Consider the following 22,670-nt stretch of genomic DNA (forward strand, 5'->3'; position numbering starts at 1 on the left):
GAGCAGAAGCAGGCAGAGACAATGCTGTAAACAAATGGGTGTTGCTGTGCCCCAATAAACTCTTTGCGAAAATAAGCAGGTGGATAGGATTCAGCCTACAGGCTGTAGTTTGCTGACCACCTGCTGTAAACCGCCAGCATTTTTTCTAGGTGATAATCCCACCTGAGGACAGGCCCCAGGTCAAATTCTTAGACTCCATATTTATTTGCTGTCCATTTATCACCCTCAACTTTCCAGTCTCCTTCTCCTTTTCTTTGTTTTCCTTCCTCCACCCTAACCACGAGTCTGGAATTCTAGAATTCTTGGGCGGCCCCTTCTCAGAAACCCTGACTGGCTCTATGGAAAGAAAGTAGGCCTTAATGAGGCACAATCATAAACTAGTTGTTAGGAGTTTATTATGTTTAAGAGAGAAAATATTTAGGGTGATTGCTTAACCCAGATATCATTACTGGGCGTAGTGGGATTTACTATAGGGGAGATCTTTGGACGGCCTCCAACATACCAGATAAGAAATAAGCTAATGGCTACTGACTCACATACCACTTGACTCACATAATGGTCACTTTTCTTAAAACCCTTTTATACATAAACAGTAAGGGCTCAACTAAAAAGCAAATTACACAATAGAATCAGTAGATGGGTAGCTTTCTTACAAATCCTGGCTGGTGATATTACTATAAAGACATGTCATTTGAAAAAAAAAAAGAAAATTGTAGAATTTCTTATAACTCATCTTTCACAGTTAATAGCAGGAAAAAGTCTAAATTTTAGAAAAAAAGTTAATTACGTATCAAGAGCCATGATTTCCTGGGCAAAAGTTGTAAAACTAGTATGATGCCACAAGGTAGACACAAAAGGTGAGGAAAGGAATGTTAGATGATGGCTTCAGGTGATGATCTACTGGTGATGACTGTAGGTAACTGTTTCCATCAGGGGGCCCACAGGAAACAAATGGCACATTTAAACTGGGCAATTGTAGGAGAGTTTAACAAAGGAACTATAGGGAAATTGATAATCATATAATTTATCGTTTAAATTGTGCTACTTTTGAGGGTATGAGGAAGATTTATTAATTAATTATGCCAAGACAATGGGTATAAACTGGGCCTAGCCCAGCCAAATCATAACATTTCAAGTAGAGCAGTACCTCCAGGCTAACAAGAATAAGAGCTATTATCACCCCTAGATCTAAAGAGACAGAGAGAGGAAGGGCATGGTTACCAGAACCTGAAAGGTAGAAAGATGAAAAAGTCAATCAACACAATCTGAGGCCCTGAGGAGAGAAAAGCATCCCATCTATGAGGAGCTAACAGGGATAAAGTGAGTGAATTAAAATCCCACCTTCACTGTCCTCCTACCCTCTGATCTCTTGTCAATATCTCCCATTGTCTGAACCCAGCCAGAAGTCAAAGGAGCCTGTTGATACAGTCCTATGGGTCAGCTTCCCTGATGTACAAAGCAGGATAGGGAAGGGTGAAGAATATATCTGGAGGGGAAAAGAGAAAATATCCAGCCTAGTAAATATCCTTGCAAAGGTATCCAGCACTGGAACTATCCTTCAGCTCTGACCTCTTCGACAGCATTTTTGAAGCATTCTAAGAAAGCTCAACTTCTACCTTCTTGAATAATCCTCTCCTTGTTCATTTCCTATTAGAGCGTAGAAAACAGTAAAGTAAGCAAGATCTTTTAACTCCAATTGGATGAGGTTTACACTGTTTCTCTCCAGAGGAATGAGCACAAGCACTAGGTTTTTATGCATGTATTTAGACTTCTTCACTCCCTAATATAAAAGTATCTGGCAATATTTCTCGGCCATAGGCTGATTATGCAGGTATAACCAGCCTGAGAATAAAACAAGAAAAAAGGGATGTTTTTTGCATTTGTCACAGGAAACTCCCTCACGTCACTTTCTGGTCTACAAATATCCCCAAAGGATCTTAGAGGAAGTATGGAGTTTGTTGATACCAGTCAATGATTCAGACCAACAGCAAGGCTGCTTGAGTACAAGTATATAACACAAAATTAATGGACAAAATGGATATATGCTGCAGTTATCACAAATCATACATTGACATAACATACTGCACATTACATAAATACTATACTATGCTGATGAACAATGAAGGTAGAGTATCAAGAAAGAAAGAATGTTCACCACTGCAAAGTGTGGCATGAGTATATGAGTATATGAAAACAAACCATGTTTGTTTTCCTTTCTGCATGAGTATATGAAAACCAAGAGGAGGAGTAATTATATGACCAGCATCCTGGAGAATCTAGAGTAATTCACTTTACTTCCAGGCCCAAAAGAATACCCATCTGCTGGGGAAAGTCCATTGTCACACATCTTAAAATATTACCAAGTTTGGTGTTATCCACTTTTCTTATCCATAGAGGGAGATCTCTCCCATTTCATCAATAACCTATCTGATAACGCTTCCATTTTTTAAAGTCCAATGACACTATGATTTAATAAGGTAAAAAAAAAATAGTATGCTTTTTTCCTAACAACTTGGATCTACTTCAAACACCAACTGAATTTCCCATGAGGACTAGCTACTTTAAATACTCTGGATAGTTAAAAGAAGAGGAGGAAAGAAGTAAATTTAAAAGATGGGAGGGAAAAAATAAGGGAATGAAAAAGAAAGGGAACTATTAATAAAATAAGAAATAAAAAATTAAGGAAATAAATAAATGACACCTTTTTAGTGAGGGTAGGAGAAAAAAGAGCTGGGTTCTGGGTCATTTTCTGGCCCATCTCATGGGTGAGAGTATTACCTTAGTTCTCCGAGTAATCACAGAGTGCTACAAATCATATCACTTTCCTACCACATGGAAGATACCCTTCTTGACCTAACCTAGGATTTCCCAAACTATACATGAAGCTACTGTTCACATCTTTAGCACTTGACCAAATAGAAAGAGAGAAAACGCTCTTCAGCCCACTAGGAATTTTCAGAGATGCCCTTACCTGAATGGTTGTCCCAGGCAAGGCCTAAGTGGATTCTAGGAGTACAGTAGCAAAAAGTTATAAAGAGAAATCTTTATAGAGAGCTTCTTTCAAGAGGAAATGATTTGCTTCCTGACAATGATCTTAAAAGAAGATTAATATATACTTCAACTTATTGAGAATTTGAGTATATATTATATAGCACATAAGCTGAGCCTTACAGTGCTAACTATGATGATAATAGGCATAAGAAAAATTGGCTTCCCCTAATGAACTTGTAGAGTCCATCATATTCTCTCCTTTGCAATGGTTGTTTGGAAGATCAGAATTCACTTTTGAACTTGTCTTAATTCTTCATTTCTTAATAATATTCTTCTATGGCCTTCCCTCACCTTCCTTATGTCTTGGTACCTTTCCTCTGTCTTATCCTGACTGTTTTTTTACCTTCTAGTACCAATGCATTTACAGCAAGCCACTTCAAATGTTTTTGGGAAAAATTAAATTGATACGGAACAAATCAATTATTATAAACCATTCCCTGTTTCTAAGGAATGCACAGTCCAGTAAAAACATAAGGTTGAAAAACATTATTGATATATTATATAATAAATGGAGGTCATAAGAGGGAAGCCCAAAATAAATATGGCTTAAAGGAAAGTGAGGTCACATCCAGGTAAAAGACCAATTTTGGAGGAGATGTCCAGTGAAATGAGCATTGAATAACAGGAGAATGCCTACACCTGAGGATGTGAGGCTGGGAAGAAGAAAGCTAAGGACACCTTTAGAGCATATTACCTTCAGCTGCTATTTGGCAGAAGCCTAGGAGAATAAAGGGGACAAGGCTGGAAAGACAGCTTGGAGCCAGGTGGGGAAGGATGATTGTAAATGTCAAGGCAACCGGGGTTTACCAAGAGTTTTTGAGCAGAAAAGTGATATGATTGAAGTGATCTAAGAGGCCACATAGTAATAGATAAGGAAATTGGGGTCCCCAGGCACAAGTGTTTAGCAGTGTTTAACAGGCAAAGAGACATCTTCCAGGATGTCTGAGGAGGGAGGGGAACACTGTCTGCCCTATCTCAACAAAAACCGCCATAGACGCAGTTTTAAAGGAAGAAACAAAGGAAGGGAGGCAGCTCGGTTACACCGTAGAACAGCAGTCCCCAACTATTTTGGCACCAGGGACTGGTTTCGTGGAACAACAATTTTTGCACAGATTGGGGGAGGGGATGGTTTCAGGATGATTCAAGCGCATTACATTTATTGTGCACTTTATTTCTATTATTACATTGTAATATATAATGCAATAATTATACAACTCACCATAATGCTGACACGAGGCAGAGTTCAGGCCATAATGTGAGCGGGGGCGGGCAGCTGTAAATACAGATGAAGCTTTGCTCCCCAGCCCACCACTCACCTCCTGATGAGCAGCGGGTTCCTAACAGGCCATGGACCGCTACCAGCCATGGCCAGGGGCGTTGGGGACCCCTGCCCTAGAAGAATGCAAGTGGAACCTGGGCAAAAGCTGCTTTCCTCTGCCCCTGCCCCCTCAGCATATCCCAACCCAGTGAAGAAAGCTGTGTCTCAGGATCCTATCCTCCTACCCAATCTCCAGCTGCCGATCAGAAACACCTCTCATGTCATAGCAGATGAATCAGGCTTTGGCATCATCCCACAAGACCCTGAAAAGTTGGTGATGCAGAGGGAGAGAGGCGGAGGAATTCTCTTCAAAGGATACTGCCACAACATTAAATCCTAGACTTGGAGGGTTCCAGAAAAGCCCATCTTTGAAGTCAGCGGTGAATCAGCGGCTGTCCTACACTCCTATTAGCGCCACAACCTTTACCACCAGGCATTAACGAGCGAATTGGGTCCAGCTGTACTGGTACAGCTGTGGAACTCCTTCTATAAAAAAAGTTCACTTCTGGCTCGCGTCCTCACCCCACCCACCACCCCGATTCCGTACTTTTCCTGCTTCGCTCGCCACCCCCTGATGTTCCCAGGCTCGGCGTGGCCTGTGACATTTGCTAGTACTCACGTGGGGCGCCCTGTTTGTTTGGGCAGCTCACGGCGGCTCCGGAGATGACTCCTAGGAACTTCCCAAGGACCTGGACTCTGCAGGCTCTGACACGCAAGGCGGTTGGGGGATGGAAGGGGGGCAAGAGGGGAGTTGGGTGTCAGGAGAGCCCGGGGCAGCGCGGGCCAATCTCGTCTGGAGAGGGGTTCATCTCCCAGCAGCCCCGTCGGTTTGGGTCTTCCTTCCCTTCAACTCCCTGTTGGCGCTGTCATAGCACGGAAGGCGGCTAGGCATCCTCTAGGGCGCTCTCCCTAACTCACTTCGCAGCGTTTAAACTCCGTTTTCTGGATTCACACGAGTTTGCGAGGGCAAATCCAAGCCCGCCATCTCGTTGCTTCTCCCGTCCCTAAAACAGGTGCCGGAGCTCAGGCCCCAGCTGACCGAAATTGTCCAGGCTACGCAGCGTGGGGCTAAGGCTCGGCGCCGGGGCGCCGGGCGCACGAATTGTGCGAGCCTCCGGGCGAGCTGCGCGCTGGACAGCACCTTGCCCCGCTTGCTTCGCTGCTCACTGCGCCGTGCGGTCTGCCGGGATCCTGGCGTCTAGAGTTCCAGTTCCTAAACGCAGCCCTGAAGAGCGGGGCTGTGAAGGTGACAGGACCGTGGACTTTGTGGGTTTAAAAGTTCTTGAGGGGCTTCCCGGGGCTTCCCTGGTGGCGCAGTGGTTGGGAGTCCGCTTGCCGATGCAGGGGACACGGGTTCGTGACCCGGTCCGGAGGGATCCCACATGCCGCGGAGCGGCTGGGCCCGTGAGCCATGGCCGCTGAGCCTGCGCGTCCGGAGCCTGTGCTCCGCAGCGGGAGAGGCCACAACGGTGGGAGACCCAAGTATCGCCAAAAAAAAAAAAAAAAAAAGTTCTTAACACCTACAGAACTTGCTAGAGGGACTGCAGCCCCTAAGTTGGCCCCAGTCACCCAAAAGTAGCGCTTTCACGAAGTTGGTTAAGTGCTTTGGAAAGTAAGTTTTTTGAGGGTGAGGCCCATCAGATCTTTTCACATTCATTTCAATTTCTTATCGTCCCTGCCCCTATGGTTCTGGTCACTAATGCATATTTAATGCCTTTATCTGGAAGTGCAGTCCAAACCTGAAGCTGCACCCACCCTCCAAAGTATCCCATTAAGTGAGCACATGCGTTTTCTCAGTAGCCACAGAGAAGGAAAAGCACTAGTTGGAGGTGGCCAAAGGAAATGCTCAGAGTGTACAGCATGCAGGAGCAGTGGTACCTACTTTTTACAGTGGTTACTGTTTGGGGTGTTTTTCCCAAGAAAGGGGTTTGGTCTTAGAACCAGCCCTGTAGGAGAAAGATGTGGTTATCTCTTTCTTAAAGCACATTCAGGCACATATCAAAGGTTTAGGGCAAAGACAAAAGGAGGAAGGTGAGGGAAATTCTGATGATTTTACTAATGTTAAAATTCCATAGATTTGTCTAGGCTTTTTCTTTCATGTCATCAATTTAGAATTCTATAAAGGAAGAGAATGACCACAAGGAAAATCATTGGCCTAGGAGAAAAAAGCCCGTAGGCGTTTAGGTGTTATATATGTGGAGCCAGAAAGCTCTAGAGCATCAGGGAGACTCCAACCTAAGGCAACGATATGGGTGAATATGGGCTTTGTGTGCACTGGGAATGAGAGGCAACAAGTGGTGCCTGGGCACCTACCCCTAAGGCAGGCCCTGCAGCTCTAGAAGCAATTCAGTGTTGGTGGAAAGAGTTTAGTGTGAAACTGGGGTGGGATTGGGTTTCCAAGTACATTGCCTGATACCTTATTATTTGTTCAGTTTTTTTCAGGAAGATCTTCATCTTGCAACTGGTAGAGCTCGTGCTAACCTACAATTTTACTGACTGTGACTTTAAGAATATTAAAGATATTTACCAGGACGTCATTCATCCAGAACTGAATGTATATATAAATGGGGTAAGTGAAGAAACTTTTTTGAAATGTATTTTTATTGTAAAAGTAGGCGCACACACACTACAATTTAACTTTCAAGGAAAGAAAAATAATTTGGAAAATAATCATGGCCCAGCATTTTGTCAAAAAAAAATTTACAAGTGGTACTGAAATATATTGGCTTCAAAACTGACTACCTAGAAATTGGCACACTAATTAATGTGCAGATGCTGATGATGAGCAGATATTGATAGGTGTTCAGCAAGGTTGTCTACTCTCTGTTAAATCCTCCTCACTAGTGGGGGGGGGGGGGGAAGACAGTGATTAAGGGCTTGAGAAAGAAAGAGAAAGAGAGGAGGGAATTCTTGTGAGCTAAGCCCTACCCAGTGAGGATAGCCTGGTAGAATGTACGCTTCAGGTCTTTCTAGTTTTCTAGATGCTTTAGGATGCCATTGTGGGATAAAGGTACTTCAGATTGTTTAATATACAGTAGGAATCATTTTCTAGTTTTTTCTAGTTTATTCTGATTATTCTAGTTTCTGGATAGAGCATGTATGTGTGAAATGCATGAAGATCTCCCTCTAGGACAGGATCATTCGATACCCAGTTTCAAACACTAGCAGGCACTATCTGAAGACCCTATATGTTTCACTACCTTGTCAAACACAGAAACAGACGCAAAGGAAACAAGTGCCTAAATGGAAACTGCTTTCAGAGCATCTTTAAAACCTGGGAACAATGGAAGGGGGTGGGGCGATGATTACTCCCGTGAATTTAAGTCTTGACCCTCTTTGTCGTATGCTATTTTTTCTTTCTTCCAGACGAAGAGTATCAGGTTTAACAAGTTCGTCTACTGTGAAGACGCGGTGAGTAAGTGGTTAGTGCTTCTGGCTTTCTCCAGAGAGATGCCAGGCATCCCGGGGAGGAGGTATCCTGCGGTGGGTAGAACCCCAGGTGGTGGCTGGGCTCCCAGGTGACGTTGACCCAGTAGGGACGTCTGGGCTGCGGGAAACCTCTGCGCCGGTGCCCAGCTCGGGACGCCACTTCCGTTCTAATATAAGGTGAGGAAGTCTGTCGGATCTGAGCGGGAGTCCGGGAGAGGCTCCTCCTACCCCTCGCCCTAGGGAGGAAAGGCAAATTGGGAACGGGGACCAGGGAACGACGTCAGGGGCACCCCTTGCGGGGTGCGAGCCTCCGCTCTCAGCGCTGCCCCTCGGACCTGCAGACGTGGGCGGAGCGAGAGCAGCGCGAGTCCTTTCTCCCTAAGCGCCCTCTGCAGTGTAACACCCCTCCTTCCTTCGCCTTCCTTGGGCTCTTTCTCCTCTGCTCACCCGAGACCTCTTTCCTCCTGCTCGAATCGCCTTTGTAGTGTCTCCCGCTCCTCTCCCTCCCCCCGCCCCCGCTGCCCCTTTCACTCATGTCTTATCAACTCTCTTTTTTTTTCTCCCTGGCGTTTTCTTCCTTTCTCGTAAATTTTGCCGCCTGCGAGCAGCCGGATTGCCTCATTAAAATCGAGCACTTTACCTTTAAACCCATATACGGCTGCGCCTCACTTGCCAAGGAAACCTTCGCCAAGCAAACTAATGCTACGCTCTCCCTCAGGTGCTCAGGCTACTCCGGAATTCAGGTAAACCGATGCATCCGAAGGTCGCATTTTAATATCTTGGAGCTAACCTTGAATTCAAGTAGGGCTTCCGTGCAGAGTTGTGATTTTTATTTAGGTTCTGTCTTTCGAAGGGCAAATGAGCGGGTAAAACCTGTAGATTGTCGGTTAGTCCCACGTTGACAACTGGATTGAAACCCATCGGTTTCTAGGGTTCTGATTCTTTTGGCAGAATTGTGTTCTAAACCTTAGGCCAGTATTTCAAAGTATGAACGCTGAGCTTCCTATATCAGAATGTCCTGGCTTCTCGAGCATGGGAGAGTGGTTGTCCAAAAGCCAATTCCCAGGGACCCAGGCTAGACCTTCAAAATCACAGTCCCCGTGTATGGGCTCTTTATGAGATTCTTATCCATTCCAAAGTATTATGAGCAGCATTGCTTGGGCTTATCATTTAATAATTGTATACGTCTTTCTTTAAATGTTAAATTATACATTAAATCTCTACCCCATGTTTGCGTAATTGCTTGTATGGGTGCTATTGCTCTCTCTTTACATAATGGATCTTTTGCATACGCAGTTACGTGCATTTGAATGAATGTGTAACTTTAAATATGGAAACAGTGCAGAGCTAGGGGCAGGAAGTCTGGGCACAGTCCTGCCTGATTTTGAATCCTAGCCCCATAACTTCTGTGAAAATTTGGATAAATTACTTAGCCTCTGTGTGTTCAGTTTCATCTGCAAAATGAGGATCATACTAGCAAGTCCCATATAGAGTGTTTATGAGGATTAAATGAGTCAATATATGTAAAAGCACTTGGAACGGTGCCTGGTATGTAACAAGTTCTCAATAAATATTTATTTCAGCAGGCAAGAAAAGCAGGGAATTTATCTTCCTGATGACAATTTTTAAAAAGACAAAAAGAGACAGTGCAGATTTGTATGACTGCGGCCTATTAACCGGTGGACTTTATCAGTCTGCACACTGAGTGTCTGGGTGACCAAGGCTGTTAGTTTTTAGGGACTGAAGATTGAAGCTCAATACCAGGCAGCCATGTGAAAAACCTGTTTGGCTCTATACCTTCTCTTAAGGAGACTCTGGCAAATCTACAGATGGCCACAGTGATGTTCATCCATATAAGAAGAGCATAGAGGACAGGCTAGATAAGTTTGGACATGTGAAACGTGAAAAAGGGGACATCTGGAGTGATTTATTTCAGCCCTCTCCCAAGCCCAAAGGGAGAGAGCCTAAAACCAATAATATTTAATTATGATTTAGCAGACTGTAGATGGTAAGCCTTTGTAACCATGCTTTGTAACCTGGTGAACTTTATTGGTCTGAATACTGTGTGTCTAGGAGGCCCAGTCAGTCACTACTTGAGAGTAATTCAGGTGAAGGAATATATCAGATGATTGCAATCTTTTTTTGACAGTTAGACTCCTCTTCAGAATAAGCCTTCAGGTGTCTGTAGCACATCTAGGAGGTTGGGAGGGACAGAAGGTGGGAGCACTTTGGGTACAAATAATAGGTCTACTGAATTGTATCTATGAAGAGGCATGAGATGACTCCTTTTCTTGAGGAATTTATGATCTTGTCAGGGAGATCATGAAATCATCAGCTATTTATCAATTTAATCATTCAATAAATAGTGTTTCTTATCTATAAGGCATTGTGCTCAGTGCTACAGGGAATACCCATGATAAAACTGTAGGTAATTGAGAGCCAAGTTAAGTGAAAAACACTCTGAAGCACTAGAAGAATTTCCAAAAGAAATGTCTGAGCAATTAGCAGAGGGCTTGTGAAGGAGGTGGTGCTTGGCCTTGAAGTACTTGGGTGGAGAGACAAGAGTGCATTCTTCTGGAGAAAGCACATAGGAGCAGTGTGTAGGTGTCTTGGGGGACAGACTGAGAGATAGATTTGCATAAAGAAGACAAAATAACCAGCCACTCAAAGATAGTGACAATTAATTTTGACTATTGCTTCTCCTATTCCACAGATAAATAATACTCAGACAATGAAGAAAAGAAGGAAAAGAGAAGTCAAAACAGATAAATGCCTAGAACAAGTCTCATATTTGATAGAACTGTGGAGACGTTTCAGCCGCATTTCATAGAAACAAAGTAAACCTTCGGTAAAGTCACATTTCACAGCAACAAAGTTAATCATCTTTATTAGGTAGATGGAACTGTTAACTCTAACTGTGACATTTAAAAGCCCACTAATAGTTTTTTTTTTAATTATAAAAGGGTTTCTTAGCTTATTTTTATAAGCTTTTATTGTTTAACGTAGGTTTATAATATGGGGGAAGTACTGTCCTTCAGATGTCGGAGGAGACATTTTTTTAACATTCATGCCTGAACCACTGAATTTGTGGCAGTAATTCTCAGCTGGAACTACATGAGCCCTGCTCAAAGAAAGAATCTAAAAGTGTAGTAGAAGGAGAACTTTTTCAAGGAAAAAAGTTGAACACTATAGCATGTAAACCTCTGTTTAAAAGGGAGACATTTCTTCCATGTGTACTGACACTTCTTGTCTTTTTATACCAAAAATTTACAAAAGAAGAGAATTAAAGAAAAAAGAGTGCACAAAAGTTGTACATATAATGAAGCAATTTGAAATAATTTCCAAGCAAAATATTGTGAAAGTATTCTAAGCCACATTTTAAAAATTATCTAACAGACAAGAGTGGTGCATGCAAGCCAATCCCGAAGAAGTGCCTTTGTTAGAGTTGAAATATATATATTTTTTAAATTTATGGAATATATCTTTAATTTATTTTGTAAGCAGTTTTTTAAATGTACATATTACTTTGTTGATGACACTATATTTTTCTTAATAAAATAATTCTCAAATTCATTCCTTATGAATGGTCTTTTTAATGTAGTAGACAATTTTCACATACATACTTTTCTGAGGGGCATCACTTTTCTACAGTTCTTTCCGTCCCCTCATCCTTGGAGCCACTGACCACTCCCCTTCTGCATTGTGCCTGTTGACCCTACCTATAGAGAGACTATTTGGGGATAGGTGGTTTCAGGATACTTTCCAACCATCCTTTTCTTGAAATTTTTTTGATGCCTAACCTTCAAAATAGGCATCTCAATAGGCACTTAAAGTCATCTATGTTCTTTGTTTTAAAAAAGTTCCTTTAACTTTGTAGAACTGAATCTCCATTTTCTTATTATAGTCATATCAAAGTAAAGGTCAGGGGAAATTTCTCAAATGCTTTACTGATTTAAAAATATATAGTCTCTACCATCCCTCAAATCTGTAAATCAAATAAACTTATCCAAAAAATTAAAGGTATTTTTTTAATATCTCAATTGTATTTCTTTCTAAATCTTACAAACCAACTGTCTGAGAATTATGCCAGAGAATAATAATGAGCTGATCTGGGTTTTTTACCGTTCCTTTCCATTACTCAAAACTTTTAACTTTCCCCTGCATTGGCAGGCGGACTCTCAACCACTGCGCCACCAGGGAAGCCCCAAAAGTTTTAACTTTTTTCAAATGTTTTTGTTCTAGCTGGCATTATACTTTTTGAACACAGCTATGCTTTTTGACATCCATTGTTTATAGAATATCAACTAATAAAGTTTCACTGATTGCTATTATCTACAATTATTTATGCCTAAACCTAAGGATAATGGTTTATGCATGAGGATAATAGCTAATTAACTTTCTTGAGTCTCAGATTCTACACCTCTGAAAGAAGGATGATGTTGCCTACATTATAGGATTATTATGAGAATTAAAATACACAATAAATATAAAGCCCTTGGCAAATAGTAAGAAAAACATTTTAAATTTAGCTGTTTAAATACCTGTTTCATTATAAAGATGAGAAATAAGGGTTGTTACAGAGTCTGGTAAATCTCTTTTTAGTTTTTAATTTTCTGTCTAAGACTGCTTTGTAGTAGTGGAAAGAAGGTTGGAAAGTTTAATCACACAATTGTTGACAGCTTGGCAATTTTGTACTTAAAGTTTTTGTTTGAAGATTTTTGTTTCTGGCTATGATGGAATAACAGGGACTGGATTTACCTTCCTGCATGAAACAACCTCCCCCAACCCAACACACACACACACCCCAAGGAAAAATACACATACAAAATATATAGAGCAGTGGTTTTCAAAACACTGGATATCAAGTAATAAAGGACAATAACGCTGAAAGAAGGGAAACAAATGAGGTGAGCCTTACAGTTACCCCAGCTTACTGGCTTGAGTTTCCTGAACATGGCTCAGGGAGGGGACTCAGGCAGAGCCAGCAGGCTTCCTGAGTCCAGAGAGACCAAGGCGGTAGAGTTCATAGGACAGAGTACCAAGGGAGAGAGAGGCACACAGCGGAGGAAACCTGGAGACTTGCTGAATAATCTAGGGCAGCGGTCCCCAATCTTTTTGACACCAGGGACCAGTTTCGTGGAAGACAGTTTTTCCGGGGGTGTGTGGGGTGGTTCAGGCAGTAATGCGAGCGATGGGGAGCGGCAGACTAAGCTTCTCTCGCCCGCCGCTCACCTCTTGCCGCGCGGCCCGGTTCCTAACAGGCTGCAGACCGGTACCAGTCTGCGGCCCGGGGGTTGGGGACCCCTGCTCCAGGGCGTCCCTAGAGTATTCAGCAGAGTACTGACCAGCACGTGTGTCCTCATGGGCACTGTGAGAAAACTGCGCAAGACTGGGCAAAGAATCTTCTGAAATAACAGAGAATAGTGCCCAGTTTTCACTCAGGGCCAGAAAGATTCCTATTCCCATCAGCCAGACAGAAAAATCTCAATTCCTTAGGCATTGGGTAGGGTGCTCAGAAGAGTCTTATCTCACAAATGGAGAATAATTAGCCAAGCCTAAGTGCTGCAGTGATCCCACCTAGCAAATCTTAAAAGCAAGACTTGAAAGGATCAAACAGTGTCCAAGTAACTTAGCTGCATTCCATAACAAACCTCAAGAATATTTATAGGAATAAAAAAGGTCCATCAAGGCAAAATTCACAATGTTTGGCATGCAATTTATCAGACACGAGGACGTAGGGAAATACAACCCATGATGAAAAGAAAAAATGAAAATTAAACATAACTAACATAGAAGTTAAAATTAGCAGGCAAGGACATTAAAGCAATTTTTTGTAACTATTTTCAATAGGTCCAAAAATTTAAATAGAGACAATGAAGATATAAAGAAGACCCGAGTTCAACTTCTAGCGATGAAAACTGCAATGTGTGAGATGAAAAATACAGTGATGGCATTAATGGTAGATTAGATATTGCAGAAGAAAAGATCAGTCAACTTGAAGACATGCCAGTGGATACTATCCAAAGTAAAACACAGATAGAAAAAATAATTTAGAAATGAAGAGACCATCAGTGAGCTGTAAAACAACTGCAAGTGCCTAATGTATGTATAATCAGATTCTCTTAAGGAGTGAACTGTACAGGTGCAAAAAATATACAGAAAGAAACAATGGAAATTTCCAAATTTGATAAAGCTATATAAACTCACAGCTCCAAAAACTCAATAAGGCACAAAAAAATCCCCAAAGAAGAGTACTCTAAAATTCATCATAATCAAATTGCTTAAAACCAGAAAATCTTAAAAGCAGCCAAAGGAATTAAAAAGGCCTACAGAATGTCCTTTTAGAACTTCCTCTTTCTTCCTTAGCTCTTTGGTTTTCTCTCTGACTATTTCCCCTGTACTTCTTATACATTCTTTCATGTTAAAATCATAATATTGTCTATTAAATAGAAATGAATTTAACATTGGATAGCCTTAATTGCTGATTTCTTCATGTTAGTTTCTGTTTAAACAGCAAGAGTTGGGAGTATCTTTGTGCTCATTTTCTGCCATTATTGAAGACAAGGATTACCATAAATGAAACAGCTCTTACTGAGTAGCTTTATCATTTACATTTCTTCTGCCATCTTATTAAATCTTTGCAACAATCCTGTTAGCCAGCTACTATCCCCATTTTATAGATGCAAGAAAAGACTTAGGGAGTAAAACACCCAAAGTAGCACAACTAGTAAGTGCAGTATCTAACTGATTCCAAAGTGTGCACTTTTCATTACCTGAGACTGAAACTTGAGATTTCTAAATAAGAAATAACTTCTACCAAATAGGAATTGTGCCCCTTACCTAATAGATGTTGTAATTGACTTCTCGACATGGATTATACCACTTCTCAATTAGGCATCCATTTTCCCCATCCAAAACAGGGTTTAGGGATTGATCCCAGATTTTGGGGTGAATATTGATTAATCCACGCCAGTAGGTGGGCCCCAATATTCTCGTTTGGAGTTGATAGAGGTAACCAAGCTAAAATCAAAGAAGCATATGGAATTCTTCCAGTTCAGTTTTGTTAAGGGATAAGCATATCCCACTTTTCATGATTAACAATAAGTGTTAAGTTTTTCTGAGAGCTCTGAAAAATGTTTCTTCACTTTTAAGGACAATAGGATGATAGGCTACCCCTTCTTACAGGATATGAACAAATAAATATGCCACAACAATTATAATTGGCAATTATCCTAAGACCTGCTTTGAGATAGTGTGAATGGCAGAGATATAAGATGGGAAGAACCTGAGGTTTTAAATGCATAATTGAATGGGTGGGTCAGCCAACCTCAAAGTTTACCTTACCTCTTTATTTCCCTTTGTGTGAGCTAGTTGAGTAAAGGTTTCATTGTTTGTTTTTGTTTTTTCTGAGTGTGTAGTTGTTGTTACTTAATGTTGAAAGCTGCAGTTTATCTGAATGCCAACAAAATCTTATCTCCTCCATAAGATTTCACTCTGAACGTGATCGTGAAATATATGTAAGTTTGTATGTTTTTTGTTTTTTCTATAATTTCCTGAAACCTTTGGAAATGTATTAAGATTTTTCTTATCACACTCTACTTAATTAATTTTTGTAAATGTTCAAGGGCATTTAACAAGTATGTATTCTGTGTGTAACATATGATAACTATCTTAAGCCAATATTTTCATTAAAATTCTCCAAATTCTTGCTTATCTTCTTTAAACTACAAAATCAAATGCTAAAACTTTTCATGATAATTATGCTCATCAGTTTCCTCATGAACATGTATCACCTTTTTATTTATTTTTATGCTGTCACTGAACACATAAAGGTTTATGGAGATTAAATCTTCACTCTGAGCTGTAGCTTTGGTGAATATTAAACTGCTCTTTTTATTTGTTTTGCTATTTTCTACCTTAAACTGTAATTTATATTTGCCTGTGGTATTTGTATATAGTTTGTCTACAGTTAGTTATTAATAGTTGGGGTTTGGCCTTTGACCCAAATTAAGTTTATTATTACTGTCTTTTACCTGCACAGTTGAGCACATTCACAGCAATTGTCATAAAAGCATGTTCGGTCTGCTAATATATTCCTGTTTGTTTATTTATTCATGTTTCATCTTTTCCTACTCCTATATTCCAAAGAAAAGGGAAATTAGAAGAATAATGTATCTCATTTTTTTAAATCTTTTGATGAGAAATTCTCCTAAAATATCTCTGGACTGAGAACCAAGGCATTTTATAGAAACTACTTATAAAGTCAAAGGGTACGATGGGTGTGTCATTTTGAATATTCAAAATACCAAGTGCCAAACTGACTGGGTAGTTATCATTTGACATCCTCAATTCCATGCAAGGTCCAACATCCATTTACAGCTTTTCAAGTAAATTAAAAAAGAAAAGAACAGAGAAGAAAATACCATCATCTTAAACACAACAATGGAAATCTACATTAACCTGATGAATTGTACAATGTATCACAAGCTCCAAAAAATTAAAATGCAGAAAAATTAGCAACTTAGAATTGAGAAATTATGGTACTACAAATTTTTTTTTTTTTTTTTTTTTTTTTTTTTTTTGCGGTACACAGGCCTCTCACTGTTGTGACCTCTCCCGCCGCGGAGCACAGGCTCCAGACGCGCAGGCTCAGCGGCCATGGCTCACGGGCCCAGCCGCTCCGCGGCATGTGGGATCTTCCCGGACCGGGGCACGAACCCGTGTCCCCCGCATCGACAGGCGGACTCTCAACCACTGCGCCACCAGGGAAGCCCGGTACTACAAATTTTAATGTAATTACTTTAAGTGATTGCTGTAAGTATTGAGACTACAGTCTATCCCCAATTTTAGGTATTATGTTGTTATTTAATTTTTTTTTCAAAACTGGCAGAGAGGAAAAAACACAGAAAGTTGTTTAGGTGGCCATGGTATGAAGAGTTTTTAAAAATGCAAAGTTCTTCTTCCTATAGAGATACATTTTTATTTAAATTAAGATATAGAGGGACTTCCCTGGTGGCGCAGTGGTTAAGAATCCACCTGCCAGTGCAGGGGACATAGGTTTGAGCCCTGGTCTGGGAAGATCCCACATGCCATGGAGCAATTAAGCCCGTGATCCACAACTACTGAAGCCCACGCACCTAGAGCCCATGCTCCGCAACAAGAGAAGCCACTGCAATGAGAAGCCCACGCACCACAACGAAGAGTAGTCCCCGCTCGCCACAACTAGAGAAAGTCCATGTGCAGTAACGAAGACCCAACACAGCCAAAATAAATAAATTTATTTTAAAAATAAAAAGATATAGAGCTGACAGTGCTTAACATTTTTCTTGTAGTTATCTCAAGCCTACAGTTTAAACTGATTATTAGTGCCAGTGAATGAAGACTAACACTGCAAATGAAATCTGGGGTTATGAATATTTTTGCTTTAATAGGTAATGATGCTTTCTTGGTACTGTGAGTCAGAACTCAACCCCACATCTGCAAAATAAAATAATGTCTTGTACTTTATTAAGTGTTTGGTGTGAAAAGAATGCCAACTGGAAAGCATTATTCATTTTTCCACAGGTAGTATTAATGTAACTTTTTTTTACTAGAAAGAAGAAAAAGGAAAAGATAAATCATATTCAACTCTTCATTTCTGCAAATGAAATTAAGCTATATAAAATATCTCTGTGCTGCTAATGCTGACCAATGAAATCTCAGAGTCTAGCCTTAAAATATGATTTTTATATTATCAAAAGGAGTTTTAGAAAAAAATGAAGGAGCTCTTTCACTTCTGCACCCACAGAGGAAGAGAGATCACTCTTGATCATAAACTATTCCAAAGAATCTGATTTGATAAAACATCATATTGCAAATTTCCACAAAAATAATCTGGTTTTCCTAAGAAACATTTGAACTTAAATAACCACAAATTTTATCAATTTCTTTTCTGTCTGTTACTATAACTCTGATTTTGGAAGTGGTTTTTGGTCTGAGGGTTCTTGTAAGATTTTAGATATTGTTGTCAATTCTACGATTATAATTTCTGCAAATAAACTGTAATTCTGATTGGTGCCATGTTCATAAAAGAGGGGTGGGAGATACCAGGAAGGAAAGTCAACTAATGTTCATTACAGTTTTTGATAGAACAAGACATTGAAAGTTTAGTGGGATTTTAAATTAATATTGTTGTTAAAGTATTATGATATGTCATTTTAGTTTTAATTTCCTGAGAGGACAGAGTAGGAAAAAAGAGAACAAAGAACTCTTTTGCTGAGATCTTGTCCTGTAAAAAACATAAAGAACTCGACTTTCATGTTTACCTGTTATGAACAGCATCTCTAAGTTGGAAATTTTTAGGCTCTTTGGACTGGAATATGCCAGAGTACAAAGAAATAATCTACTTATGCTTCAAGGTTGCTGCTGTAGCTGGTGGCAGGGACCACCTCCCTCTGGCAATGTTGAAAAATGCCAAACAGTTGTTTTCTCAGCCTCCCCTGCCACTAAAAAGTGAGTGTAGAATGTAGTTTTGGTCAAAAGAACCTGAGGTAGGTCTGTTGTGGGTCTTCTGGAAGAGCTTTCCTTCCTTATTCTTTTTCTTCTTATTTTTATTTTTTCCTTGTCTATAAATAATGTTTTATTGAAACACAGTTATATGCATTTATTTACATTTTACTGTGGCTGCTTTTGGCTACAATGACTGAGCTGAGTAGATACAATAGAGACCATATGGCAAATCTAAAATATTTACTCACTGGCCATTTATACAAGTTTGCCAACCCCTGATCTACAAAAGCGGAATTTTTTTTTTAAACACATAAGCTGGGAGTTATACTTTATTTTTTAACATCTTTATTGGAGTATAATTGCTTTACAATGTTGTGTTAGTTTCTGCTGTATAATAAAGTGAATCAGCTATACGTATACATATATCCCCAAATCGCCTCCCTCTTGCGTCTCCCTCCTACCCTCCGTATCCCACCCATCTAGGTGGTCACAAAGCCCCAAGCTGATCTCCCTGTGATCTCCCTGGGTTATGTGGCTGCTTCCCACTAGCTATCTATTTTACATTTGGTAGTGTATATATGTGAATGCCACACTCTCACTTCATCCCAGCTTACCCTTCCCCCTCCCTATCCTCAAGTCCATTCTCTACGTAGGCATCTTTATTCCTGTCCTGACCTTAGGTTCTTCAAAACCTTTTTTCTTTTTTTTAGATTCCATATATATATGTTAGCATACAGTATTTGTTTTCCTGTTTCTGACTTAGTTCACTCTGTATGAGAGACTCTAGGTCCATCCACCTCACTACAGATAACGCAATTTCGTTTCTTTTTATGGCTGAGTAATATTCCATTGTTTATATGTGCCACATCTTCTTTATCCATTTATCTGTTGATGGACACATAGGTTGCTTCCATGTCCTGGCTATTGTAAATAGAGCTGCAATGAACATTGTGGTACATGACTCTTTTTGAATTATGGTTTTCTCAGGGTATATACCCAGCAGTGGGACTCCTGGGTCATATGGTAGTTCTATTTGTAGTTTTTTAAGGAACTTCCATACTGTTCTCCATAGTGGATGTATCAATTTACATTCCCACCAACAGTGCAAGAGGGTTCCCTTTTCTCCACACCCTCTCCAGCATTTATTGTTTGTAGATTTTTTGATGATGGCCATTCTGACTGTTGTGAGGTGATACTTCATTGTAGTTTTGATTTGCATTTCACTAATGATTCGTGATGTTGAGCATCTTTTCATGTGTTTGTTGGCAAACTGTATATCTTCTTTGGAGAAATGTCTGTTTAGGTCTTCTGCCCATTTTTGCATTGGGTTGTTTGTTTTTTGGATATTGAGCTGCAAGAGCTGCTTGTATATTTTGAAGATTAATCCTTTGTCAGTTGCTTCATTTGCAAATAATTTCTCCCATTCTGAGGGTTGTCTTTTGGTCTTGTTTATGGTTTCCTTTGCTGTGCAAAAGCTTTTAAGTTTCATTAGGTCCCATTTGTTTATTTTTGTTTTTATTTCCATTTCTCTATGAGATGGGTCAAAAAGGATCCTGCTGTGATTTATGTCATAAAGCATTCTGCCTATGTTTTCCTCTAAGAGTTTTATAGTGTATGGCCTTACATTTAGGTCTTTAATCCATTTGGAGTTTATTTTTGTGTGTGGTGTTAGGAAGTGTTCTAATTTCATTCTTTTACATGTAGCTGTCCAGTTTTCCCAGCACCACTTATTGAAGAGGCTGTCTTTTCTCCATTGTATGTTCTTGCCTCCTTTATCAAAGATAAGGTGACCATATGTGCATCGGTTTATCTCTGGGTTTTCTATCCTGTTCCATTGATCTATATTCCTGTTTTTGTGCCAGTACTATACTGTCTTGATTACTGTACCTTTGTAGTATAGTCTGAAGTCAGGGAGCGTGATTCCCCCAGCTCTGTTTTTCTTTCTCAAGATTGCTTTGGCTATTTTGGGTCTTTAGTGTTTCCATACAAATTGTGCAATTTTTTGTTCTAGTTCTATGAAAAATGCCACTGGTAGTTTGATAGGGATTGCATTGAATCTGTAGATTGTTTTGGGTAGTATAGTCGTTTCAAGAATGTTGATTCTTCCAATCAAAGAACATGGTATATCTCTCCATCTATTTGTATCACCTTTAATTCCTTTCATCAGTGTCTTATACATTTCTGCATGCAGGTCTTTTGTCTCCTTAGGTAGGTTTATTCCTAGGTATTTTATTCTTTTTGTTGCAATATTAAATGGGAGTGTTTCCTTATTTCTCTTTCAGATTTTTCATCATTAGTGTATCGGAATGCAAGAGGTTTCTGTGCATTAATTTTGTATCCTGCTACTTTACCAAATTCATTGATTAGCTCTAGTAGTTTTCTGGTAGCATCTTTAGGATTCTCTATGTATAGTATCATGTCATCTGCAAACAATGACAGTTTTACTTCTTTTCCGATTTTGATTCCTTTTATTTCGTATTGTTCTCTGATTGCTGTGGCTAAAACTTCCAAAACTATGTTGAATAAGAGTGGTGAGAGTGGGCAACCTTGTCTTGGTCCTGATCTTAGTGGAAATGGTTTCAGTTTTTCACCATTGAGGATGATGTTGGCTGTGTGTTTCTCATATATGGCCTTTACTATGTTGAGGTAAGTTCCCTCTATGCCTACTTTCTGGAGGGTTTATCATACATGGGTGTTGAATTCTGTCAAAGGCTTTTTCTGCATCTATTGAGATGATCATATGGTTTTTATTCTTCAATTTGTTAATATGGTATATCACATTGATTGATTTGCATATATTGAAGAATCCTTGCATTCCTGGGATAAACCCCACTTGATCATGGTGTATGATCTGTTTAATGTGCTGTTGGATTCTGTTTGCTAGTATTTTGTTGAGGATTTTTCATCTATGTTCATCAGTGATATAGGCCTGTAGTTTTCTTTTTTTGTGCTATCTTTATCTGGTTTTGGTATCAGGATGATGGTGGCCTTGTAGATTGAGTTTGGGAGTGTTCCTGCCTCTACTATATTTTGGAAGAGTTTGAGAAGGATAGGTGTTAGCTCTTCTCTAAATGTTTGATAGAATTTGCCTGTGAAGCCATCTGGTCCTGGGCTTTTGTTTGTTGGAAGATTTTTAATCACAGTCTCAATTTCAGTGCTTGTGATTGGTCTGTTTATATTTTCTGTTTCTTCCTGGTTCAGTCTCGGAAGGTTGTGCTTTTCTAAGAATTTGTCCATTTCTTCCAGGTTGTCCATTTTACTGACATAGAGTTGCTTTTAGTAATCTCTCATGATCCTTTGTATTTCTGCAGTGTCAGCTGTTACTTCTCCATTTTCATATCTAATTCTATTGATTTGAGTCTTCTCCCTTTTTTTCTTGGTAAGTCTGGCTAATGGTTTATCAATTTTATTTACCTTCTCAAAGAACCATCTCTTAGTTTTATTGATCTTTGCTATCATTTCCTTCATTTCTTTTTCATTTACTTCCGGTCTTTATGATTTCCTTCCTTCTGCTAACTTTGGGGTTTTTTTGTTCTTCTTTCTCTAATTGCTTTCAGTGTAAGGTTAGATTGTTTATTTGAGATGTTTCTTGTTTCTTGAGGTAGGATTGTATTGCGATAAACTTCCCTCTTAGAACTGCTTTTGCTTCATCCCATAGGTTTTGGGCCATCTTGTTTTCATTGTCATTTTTTTCTAGGTATTTTTTGATTTCCACTTTGATTTCTTCAGTGATCTCTTGGTTATTTAGTAGCATATTGTTTAGCCTCCATGTGTTTGTATTTTTTACAGATTTTTTATCCTGTAATTGATATCTAGTCTCATAGCGTTGTCAACGGAAAAGATATTTGATATGATTTCAATTTTCTTAAATTTACCAAGCCTTGATTTGTGGCCCAAGATATAACCTATCCTTGTGTATGTATAACTGATTCACTTTGTTATAAAGCAGAAACTAACACAATATTGTAAAGCAATTATACTCCAATAAAAAAAAAGATATAATCTATCCTAGATAATGTTCCATGAGCACTTGAGAAGAAAGTGTATTCTGTTGTTTTTGGATGGAATATCCTATAAATATCAATTAAGTCCATCTTATTTAATGTGTCATTTAAAGCTTGTATTTCCTTATTTATTTTAATTTTGGATGATCTGTCCGTAGGTGAAAGTGGGCTGTTAAAGTCCCCTACTATTATTGTGTTACCGTCGATTTCCCCTTTTATGGCTGTTAGCATTTGCCTTATGTATTGAGGTGCTCCTATGTTGGGTGCATAAGTATTCACAATTTTTATATTTTCTTCTTGGATTGATCCGTTGATCGTTATGTAGTGTCCTTCTTTGTCTCTTGTAATAGTCTTTATTTTAAAGTCTATTTTGTCTGATA

At 39.6% G+C, this 22,670-nt stretch overlaps 1 protein-coding gene across 1 annotated transcript; it reads left to right on the top strand.

The window, feature by feature from the left end:
- Positions 1–4,415: 4,415 nt before the first annotated feature.
- TSLP (thymic stromal lymphopoietin) lies at positions 4,416–11,310 on the top strand. The gene is made up of 7 exons (XM_060146331.1): positions 4,416–4,639; positions 5,422–5,635; positions 6,352–6,400; positions 6,802–6,938; positions 7,736–7,780; positions 8,407–8,541; positions 10,512–11,310. Exons 1-7 carry the CDS (start codon positions 4,416–4,418, stop codon positions 10,626–10,628), a joined length of 921 nt encoding a protein of 306 aa, XP_060002314.1. The 3' UTR covers positions 10,629–11,310.
- Positions 11,311–22,670: the final 11,360 nt, after the last annotated feature.

The sequence above is a fragment of the Lagenorhynchus albirostris genome, chromosome 3 (assembly GCF_949774975.1).
Source record: "Lagenorhynchus albirostris chromosome 3, mLagAlb1.1, whole genome shotgun sequence".
Classification (NCBI taxonomy): Eukaryota; Metazoa; Chordata; class Mammalia; order Artiodactyla; family Delphinidae; genus Lagenorhynchus; species Lagenorhynchus albirostris.

Excerpts from the sequence above, each read along its gene's own strand:
- TSLP (XM_060146331.1), top strand. The coding sequence starts at position 4,416 with ATGGCCAGGGGCGTTGGGGACCCCTGCCCTAGAAGAATGCAAGTGGAA. Across the intron at positions 5,636-6,351 it reads GTGACAGGACCGTGGACTTT|CACATTCAGGCACATATCAA; the intron begins GTGGGTTTAAAA and ends TCTTTCTTAAAG. Across the intron at positions 7,781-8,406 it reads TCGTCTACTGTGAAGACGCG|CCGGATTGCCTCATTAAAAT; the intron begins GTGAGTAAGTGG and ends GCCTGCGAGCAG.